The 13436-nt window shown below is 42.1% G+C and overlaps 1 protein-coding gene across 1 annotated transcript; it reads right to left on the bottom strand.

The window, feature by feature from the left end:
- Positions 1–2682: 2682 nt before the first annotated feature.
- On the bottom strand, positions 2683–12924 carry SUMO2 (small ubiquitin like modifier 2). Its single transcript, XM_073311309.1, has 4 exons — positions 12784–12924; positions 10608–10739; positions 4918–4989; positions 2683–3319 (listed from the first exon to the last, which is right to left on the bottom strand). The coding sequence occupies exons 1-4, from the start codon at positions 12802–12804 to the stop codon at positions 3257–3259; spliced, it is 288 nt and encodes a 95-aa protein (XP_073167410.1). The 5' UTR covers positions 12805–12924; the 3' UTR covers positions 2683–3256.
- Positions 12925–13436: the final 512 nt, after the last annotated feature.

Consider the following 13436-nt stretch of genomic DNA (forward strand, 5'->3'; position numbering starts at 1 on the left):
AAACCATTTGGATGGGGTCTGGACCTAGCAACCAAACCATTTTCATCCCTGACCCAGTTTTAACCAGTTTTTTGAAACAATGCTGAACATTTGTTCTGATCCACACTGGTAGAAAAGCCATGTCCAGATGAACCTGTTCCTGACACCCATCATCAGCAATAGGTTATTTTCCTCACACAGGCAGCACATTCAGACTGTGGGAAGCAGGACTCAACAGCAAAACCTCCAAGCTGTTTGGCAGTCTACAAAGGAAGTATCACTTAAGTCAAAAGGATACAAACTGCAAGAGCATACCAGGACAAATATCCTAAGGACAAGTTTGTGGACGTAAAAAGGATTTGATATGCTATCCCTGCTACATTTTATATGTTGGAATGAATAAGCGCCTTCTATTCATCAGTTTGCAAGACTAGTTGAGGGAAAAAAAAATCTCTGAAGGATTTGTGGACAATAGTTTTAGTTATCAAATGTTTTTAAGACAATAGGAGTTTGTACTCAAACAGTCATCTTCCAGTACTACTGAAGACAGCTGTTTGAGCAGACACTTTCAGGCAACATCAACTGGAGAATGAGGTACTAGACACAAAGAAATTGAAGTTAACCGATTGTGGCTTTTGTTTTAGTAACATGTTGAAATCCTTCTGCAAGGACTTAACATAAGATGTAGAGGGATATTCTTAAAGCTACAGCACCTGACTCATTGCTACAGAGAATTATATTTTTCCTCCCTCTTTTACACAGTGAAACATTTGTAAATTGGATATAAACCCATTTTAAAGGTCTAGTTTCCTTGACTACTCCCCTTGATATTGACAGGAATTCAATGGGCAGGTTAATGACAAATGCAGCACCATTGAACTTCTGTATGAGGTTTAAGGGATACCATACCACTTTTGAAAACATATGGGTGCTCCCTGCCTGTTTTTTTGTTTTTGTTTTGTTTTGTTTATTTTTTTAACTCCTAACCCCTGAGGGAAGAAGGAACATAAATCAAAATGCAACTGGAAGTTTTCAGCCTACCTGTTGGCAGGAAAGATCAATAAATGAAATGTAAGAAGACCTCATCCTCTATTTTAGAAGCTTAAGCAAGTTCAAACAGATCTCTTCTGGATGAACAGAGAGCTTTTTCCAAAGAACTAAGTCTTGGCATGATACCATCCAGATGAAAGAAATTGTAGAGACTCGGGGTGGGTTTTCAGAAATGTTGGGCTAGACAAGTCTTTCCTGGCCAGGTTGAATGGCAGAGCTTTTGAAGCTCTCTCAGAATCCCACATAGGAATCTGAAGGAGGAAACAAAGACTAAACAGAGTCATTGAACTATTTTTTAAAAGGAATCATTTTGCCTGTGGCTCCAAATATAGAAATATCTGCAGCAAAGAGCAATTTCATCTCTGCAGGACAATGTAGATCAGAAGTGCAGTCCAGAACAAGTGCATGCTGAGGAAGGAAAGACTCTGCTTACTAGGACTGGGGATTCCTTAAAATTAACTGAAGTGGCCTACAACCAGAAACTAATACTCCCAATAGTTATTTGAAAAATTACCACAAAGCACAGGCTCGTTCAGTAGTTTATTCTTCACAGATGTTTATGAGTCCTCTGAAGGTGGGTAACAATGTGTTACCAGGTGATCTGAGAAAACACCATTCAATCATCTAACTTTTCTAAAGCATAGAGGCCATATCATTCTACCATACATGGAATCATTGTGAGTGAAATTATTTCATTTGCTTGGGCAGCAGGCAGAGGGATCACTCACACAATGATCAACTCTTGGGGCTATTTGTCTTCTTGCAAAAGCTGGTCATAAAGGACAGGGCTTTACTTCCTACTTCCTTTATGCATAAAGGACTATGACTAGCCAAAAGCCTTAGGAGACTCCTGGTGAAGTAGAACAGACCTAAAGCCAAACAGGAACATTCTATACAGACAGTGAAGGGAGAAAGTAATAAGAGATCTTCATGGTCTTTCATTGAAGTCTTGGATTACAGCTGCACTCCACTGTAGCCCTCATATTTTGTACTCTTCTTTGATATATGACTCAGTGCTTAAATGGGGCTTGGACTCTTTCTCTTTCACCCTGTAACACAGCATAATGTTGAAGCAGGGTTTGGAACCTTCTTTACAATAAATGAATGCACCCATGGACAGAGATCAAGTTTCTGATCTATCTTCTATACTTCATGGATTCTCACCTTGATATTCCAAACATATCTCCCCTAATCCACATTAATGTAAACTGAACACTCTTCCTACCTCAGTTTCCCCATCTGTAAAATGGGGACTATACTTATTTGCTTACCACATAGGGTATGTCTGCACTACAGCTGGTAGCCAACCTCCCAGCGTGGGCAGACAGACTTGCACTAGCAGAGCTCAAGTTGGGTGCTTCAAAATAGCAGTGTGGATGTTGCATCTCAAGATGACCCCTTAGTTTGAGTTCTGGTGGCTAGCCTGAGCCTCTGCCGGGGCTGCAACATCCAAGCTGGTATTTTCAGGGTACTAGCTCAAGCCCCACTAGTGCAAGTGTCTACCTGGGCTGAGAGGCTTGCTCCCAGCTGCAGCGTAGACATACCCATACAGGTATAGGCGTTTGAGGATTAAAGTTTGTAAATCGTTGTGGAGATATAAAGAGCTACAAGTGCTAAGTATTATCACTATGCAGAAAAATAAAGAAAAACTGATTATTTTAAACAAGAAGTTTATTTAAACAACAAGATGCTTTACTTGAAGGGAAAACTATCTAGGATCAATGTTTTTTGGAGTAATTTACCCCTACTTAGACAGAGATTGCTCTACATGTAACAGCTACGTACAAAAAAGTTATAAAATCGTCCTTGGTTTTACAATGATAAAAGAAAAACATTGAAATTATCCAATCAAACAAAGTATGCAATATTTTTGTTTGTCAACAGTGAGAGCAAAATAACTTACTGGAATATAAAGATAAAAGTTGAAGGAGCATGCCACGATGGAGAAAAGGGGTATTTTCACAGAACCAGTTTTTTTTCCCACCCCATCTCCGTTCCATGTTGATCAAAACATACCATTGGCCATTTAGTTAAAAAAAATATGCATTGTGTCTGTGCACATACACCAGTTACTTTATGTACAATAGAAGGAAGAGGGAAAAAGAGAGAAGAGAAAAAACTATACTGCAGTAGTCAGGATGTGGCTGAACCAAGTCTCATTTTTCTAATTGTGAATGTGTCATCTGTGGGAGCACAGTTCTGGAGAGGAAAGTAGCAGGTTCTCTTTTTAGTAGACTCCTCCTGTCTGCTGCTGGAACACATCAATTGTATCTTCATCCTCCATTTCCAACTGCATCAGAAAGAAAGAATTGTTTTCAGCTCAGCTGATTAAATATTAGACATATTTGAAATGTTCTTAGTTTCACATCTACCTCTAACCACAACTTAAAATCAGAACAAACTCCCAACGTATTGCATTCACCCTGCTTCATAGGAACATTACATTTAAAGAGTGATATAAAGAATGGTGGATAACTATTTAAAATAAAGTAAGATACATGAGTATAGTGATCTACTCCTCTCTAAAGGCCTCACAGACATTACTATGTTTTAATCTTCTTGCCTGCTCCATCAGACCACTTCATCCCTCCCATTTCCCTTAGAACACCACCTCCGTCCCACTTCGTGGTTGTTCAAACGCACAGCATCTAAGTGGCTTAAGCTACAGTACTAAAAGCAAATTATTATGGCCAAAGTCCCTACATCCAGTAAGTAACAAAAAAAGAAAATGGGATACCAGTTACTAAGTACGAAGAATTTGAGGATAGAGACTGTTTCTAGACATGTTATATGGTAAAGTAAATAAAGTACCAGAGTACTAAACTGCAGGCCATATTACTATAGCAGTCTTTTCTATAATGCAAGTCTCGCAACTGGCACTCTGGGGCCCTTACAGGTATGTTTACACCGCAAAAAAAGGCGCGCGGCATCAAGTCTAAGATCAGGTCTACAGTACATCGGAGCCGCTGCAGCACTTCTAGTGTAATTCTAAGGGCCAGATTCTGCATCTATCGAAAGTCCACAGTGTTTGCTGTTTTCAATAAACTGATTTAGCTTTAACATAGCATGCATAGAGAGGAGTACAAATTGCATATGATTTTAATTCTCAGCATTTCAGGTTCAATCAAAAGTTTAAATTTAAATAGCTAGAGTGGCAAAAGTCTGGAGACAACCACCCTATGACAACATTGGCAAAACTGTGAAGTCCCTTATTTATCATGAAACGGCATGCTGAAAGCGTGAACTTCAAACAGCATGCAATTCAGGGGCAACTGCTTGTATGCAACTATAGAGAACACTCCAGAAAGACATTCTTGGGCATCCCCACCCATTACTGCCACAGTGAACCAGCATCCTACATTACTGGATTGATTTTTGTCTTTAACTTACATACTTCAACCAGCCCAACTGCACAACATTTGGTAACTTCATATTACTGAGATACTAACAAACTAGAGATACTGGACAATAATTTTCATATTACAGCGTACAGTTCCACAATACAGAACCATCACCTGCCAGGCCTGTCAATATGCTAACGAACACAAATTATTATTTGAAGGAGAACACCAATACTTACCTGCCAGGACTATTAACCCACCACAATCATTGAACCCATAAAGTAATATCCTTACAGGGCTTAGAATCAGTAGAAGCTGTAAATCAACTTATCTGGCACTGTGGTGGTATAAAATTAATATTCTAGATGCAGAATACAGTGTGATTCTATTCCCAACAGTTCAGAACTAGTTACTGTAAAAGTCTGAAGTTATACCAATGGTCAAGTTCTGTTACTTAAGCATCAAGAGTTACATGGCTGTTTCTCTTTAGCAGTAGTGTTATACACAACTATTAATTTCTGTAGCAAACTTTAAGTATAATTTTTACCTGTGCAGGTGTATCTGTTTCATTGATTGGCTGCCCATCGAACCGGAATCTGATTTGCCTCATTGACAAACCCTGGCGCAAAGAGAAATAAGTGACATGTTAAAAAACTGTTCAGTCTTCACTCTGACTTGTAACTGGAGCTATGTTTTGATTATGACCTGTTTTGAATAACAAATTGCAATGTGTTTAGTTTCTGAAAGATGCATCATTGTCCCTACTAACTGGGCATTAAATAAAGTGTACTAGAAATCCCAAATCAAGTCCTGAAGGCCAGAAGCCACTGAAAAAAAATTTTTTTTTTTTTTACAAGAATTTTAAATAATTCAGTTGGAGGAAAGTTAGAAGTAGCACTTTGGGTGATAAGTGTCACAAGGGGAATAATATCCCTGCTCAAATGTTCAGCACAGCTCAATTTCACTTTCTTTAAAAGCAGCAATATTCTATGAACCCTTTCCTTCTTCTCATGGAAAGCCCACATCAATCTGTTAGTCTGAAGTGACTCAAGAAGTAGCTGATTAATCCTGAATGGTTACTTTTGGAATTAATTTAAACTTCCAGCATCTAATGCTGATATCAAGTCTAACCTCCTTATTGAATTTAAGAGGCTCATGAGATGAAATTACAGAACCTTGACTATTTAGAACACACACAAGATGAGAAACCAGTAGAATGAACCATTTCAGAGAGCAAATGAAGTTAGGTTTTAAGGGAGTCATATACCTTCAGAGGGAGACTACCCAGATAAGATAATTTTAATTAAGAAATTTCTATTATCACTCTCACTAAAATCATTTGGCGACCCTTTCCATCCCCCAAAGTACTGTTTCTCATTCTCACGTGGGCTGACAGACTGAAAACAAACTAGCTAAATAGTAATCACAACTCTGCACTTTGTTTTCGAAGAGCATTACAAACTAAACTTCACAGCACCCTTCTTCAGCTGGCCTATCCTCATTCTACACATAGGGAAAGATTAAGGGTTGGTCTTCATTTAAAACTTATAGCAGCATGACTATGTCAGTCAGGGTGTGAAAACAAACATCTCTGAGCAACATAGCTTTGCTGACAAAACCCCTTGTGAAGATGCAACTATGACAAGAGAAGAGGGCTTCTGTTGGTATAGCTAACACTGTTTAGGGAAGTGGTGTTCCTACAATAGCCTAAAACTCCTTCTGTCAGTGTCCATTATGTCTATGTAGAGCAGACAGCCCAAGTGAGTTAGGAAAGGATACAGTCAATGGCAGAGCTCTGTTGTCTCAGCCTCCCAGTTCTGTCCTCCATCTAATATATACTGTCTAGTTTTCCTGTAGGAGTCCTGAGCATTCAGCAAGATTATTTGTTTTTCAAGTGAGGTTAATGTGGTGGAAAGTGCTGGACTGACAACCCTGATGAGTTAAGTCCTCAGTTAGCCACGGAACAGATATAGGAGAGGAAAAAGAAATCTGTTTGATTAATTACTTGTTATGGGGGATTGTGTTGCCAGGAAAAATGTTTTAGCAAGAATATTCAGATTAGCAACATCTTACCAATTTATAGTTCACAATGAAGGAATCTCCCCTCTAGGGTAACATCTCACCTTGAAGGACTGAAATAAGTTTTCAGATTCTGGTATTGTTCATCCATAAGCTCATCGGAGTTTAAGATATAAGCCTGTGGCTGACCAAACAGAAAAGTGGCTCCAGAACCCTCTGCTGCATTTGCCGAATTTGGTTCAAGCTCCAGTGTCAAAGGACAGAGTGCTGCATATAGGCAGCTTACTCAGCCCTTGGGATGAAGCAACTGATGTTGCCAGCCTCTTCAGGAAACTAAGTCTAGTTACTAAAATAGTGTATTTGAAGGGAAGGACTAACAAGAGATGGAAACTGGAGGCTCCACTCAAGAGAAAAAGAACATACTACTTTCTCTGATGTTGTGGATCTTATATGTTGCATTCTGAAAAAGTTAAGTTATTTTGTAGTGGTTCCTGGCAATTTTGTATGGGTCCCAAGTGAGACTTAACAGAAAAATATACATTTGAGAACTCCAATCTCACAAAGAGATGGATTTTTCTGCATTTCAATATATTGGAACAATTTCCAGTAATACATTCTTCCCAGAAACAATGATCCTCAATAGCCTTGATCTTCTGAACCTATATCTGAAGACCATTATATACACTACATTACTTCTACTCTTTAAAGGTATCTAGTCCTCTGCATTGACTAGTTTTTGTGTCTTCTCAATATGCATGAAGTTTTTTGCTTCAACTTTATGTTTCTTAGCCAAAATTTTCAAGCTTGGGAGTCTACAGCTAGGCACATAAGTTCTGATTTTTAGAAGTGCAAAGCATTCACAGTCCTCAATGACTTCAGATGGAAGTTGTGGGATCTATGAAAGCACCTATGAAAAATCTGCCCACCTGTTTAGACGCTTAAATATTTAAATGGATATTTGTCTTTAGGCCTTCAAGTTTGAAAGTCATTGCCCTTGACTTGTGAACCCTTTAAAATAGTTGCTTACCTCATTTCCTATTTTAACAGGATTTTGTACGTTACTTTATTCAAAATCTGGTTTCTGCTCATTGCAAAAATTGCCTACATCCTAGTACTCATCCTGCCTCAGAGCGAGGGATGGGCTAGAAGACCTCTTAAGGTTCCTTCCAGCCCTACATTTCTAGGATTCTGATGGATTATTTTTCTATGGGAAAGCCAGAGTTTCTTGCATGAATTTTAATTAAAGAAATATGAACTCAACAAGCATTTTATACTGACTAATGTGGATATGAATGATACTTTCCACACATAATTAATATCACCTTTCATCCAGAATTCTCAACACACTTTACAGCAGTTTGATATATCTCACAACACACCATGAAGGTGGTGATATCCATATTTTACAATGGGGAAAACTGAGGTCAGATAACTTACCTAAGATAACAATGAGCCATTAGCAGGGCTAGAAAAAAAGATTCAACTCAACCATTCACTAATTTATCCTCATAACACCTAGTGGGGTAAGGAAGGTGTATGGACGGCACTCCTTCCCTTACATACTGGGACAGAAAAGGAGTACTTGTGGCACCTTAGAGACTAACAAATTTATTTGACCATAAGCTTTCGTGAGCTACAGCTCACTTCATCGGATGCTGTAGCTCACGAAAGCTTATGCTCAAATAAATGTTAGTCTCTAAGGTGCCACAAGTACTCCTTTTCTTTTTGCGGATACAGACTAACACAGCTGCTACTCTGAATACTGGAACAGGGTGCTTATAGTGCAGTAGTATTCCTAAGTGAAAGGATGCACCATTCAAAATGGTCTCTGATTCTGTCAAGTGCAGTTGTCACTCAAACCAAATCCACTCTCACCATTAAGCAAGTCTGCTGAACTCCTCCTGCATAATACCTAGGTTTCCTGAGGCTCCCAAGATTAGCTCAAACCCGGACATGGAAAAAAGTACATTATAAGCACCTTTGATCATATGTTATACATTGAAATCATACAACTAAAGCAGAATAACTTAAATGAGACAAAAAGAAAAGGAGTACTTGTGGCACCTTAGAGACTAACCAATTTATTTGAGCATGAGCTTTCGTGAGCTACAGCTCACTTCATCGGATGCATAAGTGAGCTGTAGCTCACGAAAGCTCATGCTCAAATAAATTGGTTAGTCTCTAAGGTGCCACAAGTACTCCTTTTCTTTTTGAGAATACAGACTAACACGGCTGTTACTCTGAAACATGTCCTTAAATGAGACAATAGCTTTCATTTGATCTTATTGTATAAATCCCTTGAAATAATCCCATCTCAGCAGGAGAAAGACCGAATTGCTAGATTTAGGCCTGGTCTACACAGTGCTTGTATCAATGTATCTGTTTTGGGCAGGAATCTGATTTTTACTGAAATAGTTATACCGGCACAACATGCAATGTACATAGAGTTATAGAGGTATAAAGGTGTTTTAACTATACCAATATTGTTAAAGCTTGCATGTACAGATTAATGTTGAAAACAAGCCTTTTAGAGAAGGGGACTTTTAAAAAAACACATCCATGAGAAACTTCTGGACCAAGTGTCTCAGACAACTTTTCCCACAACTATAGCAACAAAATAGGTGTCAGTAAATTTCCTAAAATAAGATGATATTTCAAGCTCTGGGTATTCAACTCATCAAAAAAATAGCTTCTCTGCTGTCATTCTTATTTCTGCAACCACTGTTTGAAAACTCCTTTCTTCCAATATCTATTTACAACTTATACGAAGACTCAGTTGTTTGTATGATAACAGACTACTTGTTTACTCAGATGAGTTACTTAATCCACTAGACAACTAATCCACTAGAGCAGAGGTTCTCAAACAGTGGTCCACAAGCTCCATTCAGGTGGTCTACGGATAGTTCCCTCTAAGGTGCGTGCCTGGGCGGCCGAACATGAGAGAATGAAGGGCCACCCACCCAATTAGTAGAGCCATGCAGGCGTGGCTCCACTAATTAGGTACCTGGACCCTGGAGAAGATGCACATGTAAGGTGAGGTGGTGGCCTTGGGGGGAATAGCAGGTAGGCAGGAGGGAGGAGAAGTGGGGGGAGAAGACGGGGTGGGGGGAATTTGGGATGTGCAGGGCTGTGGCAGCCAGAGAAAGAGGCGACTTTCCCCAGCTCTGGGGCTGCAGCTGCCAGGGAGAGACGCCTCCTCTTTCCCAGCCCTAGCTCGGGGGTTGCCACAGCGGGGGAGAGGGCACATTCATCGCATTAGAAAGGTAAGACTACTGATATTAAAGTATGAGTTGTGTGCTTTTATTTGTAGAACAAAAAACGTTGATTATTATTAAGGTTTTTTTTACATAGCGCTTTTATCCAAAGCGCTTTACAATAGTTAGCTAACAGTACAAACAACATTTGGAAAGATCATTAAGTGGTCCGCTGAGACCCTCAGCAATTTTCAAGTGGTCCATGAAAAAAAAAGTTTGAGAACCACTGCACTCCAGAAAATGAAACTGATCATAAAGTCCACCTGTTCTTTCCCAGCCCACCCCCATATACTTTTACATTTCAAAGAAATCTATGACCAGCTATTGGCACTTCCTATCTCAGTACAGTAAAACTAAGGCCACAAATCAGAAGTCTGAGATAAGATCAAGACCAAACAAACAACTGTTATAGAAGTACCATTATTACTGTTCAACTGCCTAGCCACACTTCCTTCTTCCACACCCTCTCTATGTTTTGGAAGATAGCAACATTAAAGCTGCCTTCCAACAGGAGGGGGCTGTAAAGGAGATAAAGATAATTTAACAAAAAGAAAAGGAGTACTAGTGGCACCTTAGAGACGAACCAATTTATCTGAGCATAAGCTTTCGTGAGCTACAGCTCACTTCATTGGATGCATCCGATGAAGTGAGCTGTAGCTCACAAAAGCTTATGCTCAGATAAATTGGTTCGTCTCTAAGGTGCCACTAGTACTCCTTTTCTTTTTGCGAATACAGACTAACACAGCTGCTACTCTGAAAAGATAATTTAACTTTATCTATTTCTTGAAAACTTTCTTCCAGTCTATTTAGCAACAGACCCTTGAAGCAATACATATTCGGCAACGTGATATGTTTTGTTAAATATGCAATACTGTGATAAGACATTTACTGTCCTCATCCACCTTAATGAAGATGACCCCTCTTATGGACATTACTTCCTTTAGTGTTCACACAAGCACCTCACCTGTCGTTCACAATAAGCTTTCATTAGTTTACTAAGTGGCGTGTGCCTCTTAATCTTAAACTGCACCACAGACCCATCTTGCCCTGCCACCTTCAGATTAATGTGGTCATTGTTTTCAGTCTTCACTCCTTCCTGTTGAGGAGAAAAGAAAGAAAGGAGAGGTATGATTTAAAAAGTATGAAATAAGTTAACATTTTACCATGTGGCAACAGGCCATTACAGAGGAGCAAAAGTACTCTACAAGCATCACACTTTGAATTATGAAATAACGTTAGTCTTTCAATTTTCCTAGTGTGAAACTCTTCCTAATTTGGAAAAGCAAAAACCCAACAGTATTGAAATTAACAAATTCTTTCTAGGTCTACTGAAATTCATTAGTACAAACAACGGTGATGGAAGATAAACTTGAAAGGAAGACAGACACATACTAGCTGTTTAACTACAAAAATTCTTCAAAGCTAAAGAAATAAGAATATTGTTGTCATGTGTTCATATACAACAGTACATTTTATCCTTTTAAAGAAAACTAAATTTACATTTAGGATTATAATCTCAAATATCCTATAAAATCTCTCTCTCACTGTATTTCAACTAAACCAGTAAAGCTATTTCTGCCATTTACAGATTACAGGAAAGTTTAAATTTAACTTCAGTACCACAGCTCTCAAAAGGAAACAAGTTCAGACCTTGCATCTTGTTAGACTTCCATGAGAGTCCTTTAAAGTGATTAAGTCCTGAAACTGGCAGTTCTATTCTTTTTTAAACAAGTAGAAACAATTTAAACCTTCTGCTTCAATATAAACATATTATACACAAATAAAGCAAAAACTACTTTAGGGTTTTTATTTTCATACATTGATAGATTCCAAAGGCCAGAGGGATCCATTATGATCTAGTTCAGCCTCCACAAGCCATAGAATTTCTCCAAAATAATTCCTAGAGCTTATCTTTTAGAAAAAAACAAACCCAAACTCGATTTAAAAATTGTCAATGATGGAGACTCCACCATGACCCCTGGTAATTTGTTCCAATGGTTAATTACTCTCACCATTAAAAACGTATGCCTCATTTCCAAATAATTTGGGGGTGGGATGGGGGAGGGCGCTCTCTAATGCCAATGATAAAAAGCTACCCAATGCAATAACACAACAGGAGTCAGTTCAAACTAAGCATCAGACAGCTCTTTGAGGCCTTTGCGTTTAATAAAAAAGTAATACCAAAGACACTGAGCACAGGGGGCTGTGTTCCAGCTTCACCCCATGCCACCCTATTGGGCCAAGTCCTCCCAATTCCAGCCTCGCATAAGATTTCAGAAGAAACAAGGTATAAACAGGGGGCCAGGTCTGCGTGTGACAGATTCTCCAGCAAAAGGGGGGGTGGGGGGAGATAACCACAGCCTGCTGCCTAGGGAGAGTTACAGTCAGAGCCCTGGAGGAGAGGGAGGATGGGTCCTTTAAATGGGAGAGGCTTTTGGCGCCTTCAAACTCCATTTAAAATGAAAACGCAGCAGCAGGGACTCACAGGCTGCTCCATGCTGCTCTCATCCCCCCTGCCAGGCCGCTCAGAGCCTCCTGAGACCCGCCCAGGGCAAGGGGCGCTGGGCAGCAGGAGGCACAAAAGAGCGAGGCGGGGTTGGGGGGGGGGTGTTGATCAGCCTCCCCAGGCCCAGAAGAGCTGGGACCGCCGCGCTGTTTCAGGGTCCCTCCTTCCCAGGGGAGGCCTGGGCAACGCCAAGGCTGGGCTGAGCTGCCCCCCTCTCAGAGGGGGAGGGCTGGGAACTGCCTCAGCTCAGGGTAGGTGCGGGATGCTGCAGCCCGTCTCCCCCTGCAGAGCAAGGCCCGGGCCCACATGGGCGGAGGATCCAGCCCCTCGGGGAGGCGGGGGCCGCAGCCGCGCTTGGGCCTGCCTCCCTGGGGCAGGGGAGGAAGCACAGCTCCGGTTCGCCCCCCAGGGATCCCCCTGGCACGGAGCCAGGTCCTCCACCAGGGGAGACAGCGGGGCCGGGGCGGGCGGCCCTGCGGGGGCCGGAAAGCGGAGCACGAAGACGGCCAGGCCTGGTCGGAGGGGGGAGGAAAATGGCGCGCAGAGCCGGCGCGGCAGAGTCAGGGCTGCTCCCCCGCCAGGCCGGGGCCGGGCCTGACCTCTCCTTACCCCCGTTCGGGGGTTTCTCCCTCACCTTGGGCTTTTCGTCGGCCATGGCAAGTCAGTAGGGTCCGGGCCGCTCCGAGCGCTTCACAAAGGGGGGAGAAAGACCGAGCGAGGCGAAGAGAGAGAGAGGGGGAGGCTTGGGTGAGCGCGCACGCACTGCCGCGGGGCCGCGCCTTACCTTGCGTGCGCGCGCCCGCGCCGCCCCCCAGCCCGGGCCCCATTGGGTCCGGCCGCCGGGAGCGCGCTGATCCGTTACATAACACGGCTGAGAGAAGGAGCGTGCGCGCGCACGGGCATCTCCCAGCCCTGCGTGCGCGCCCCCCGCCCGGCCGGGCGCAATGGGCTGTGCCGTGCCCGTGCGGAGTGTATTGTCCTCTCAAAATGGCCGCCGGTCTGCGGCTACGGCCTCCATTTGCCCAAGTGCCCCACCACACACCCCTCTACCCTCCTATAGCAGCCTTCCCCAGCCTTGTGCACTGTGCAGGTCTGGCCCTAGGTGGGTCCCCTGAAGTCCCCTAGATACACACCCAGGGGCCAAGGGGGCTCCTAACCAGTCCCTCCTGGGCCACAGACCTGACTCAAGTCACTCCAAGGTTCACCACACTCCCCTCATATACAGCTCCTTCTGGGCCCACACACGCCCCTGCTTCATATGTATCCCCAGCTGGAGTCCTAGCCACA

The sequence above is a fragment of the Lepidochelys kempii genome, chromosome 14, assembly GCF_965140265.1.
Source record: "Lepidochelys kempii isolate rLepKem1 chromosome 14, rLepKem1.hap2, whole genome shotgun sequence".
Taxonomy (NCBI): Eukaryota; Metazoa; Chordata; order Testudines; family Cheloniidae; genus Lepidochelys; species Lepidochelys kempii.

Bases quoted from the DNA above. Each gene is read 5' to 3' on its own strand.
- SUMO2 (XM_073311309.1), bottom strand. From the start codon at position 12,804: ATGGCCGACGAAAAGCCCAAG. The intron at 10,740-12,783 runs GTGAGGGAGAAA...TCTCCTCAACAG, and splicing joins TGGCCGACGAAAAGCCCAAG to GAAGGAGTGAAGACTGAAAA. The intron at 4,990-10,607 runs GTGAGGTGCTTG...TCTTTGCGCCAG, and splicing joins AAGCTTATTGTGAACGACAG to GGTTTGTCAATGAGGCAAAT.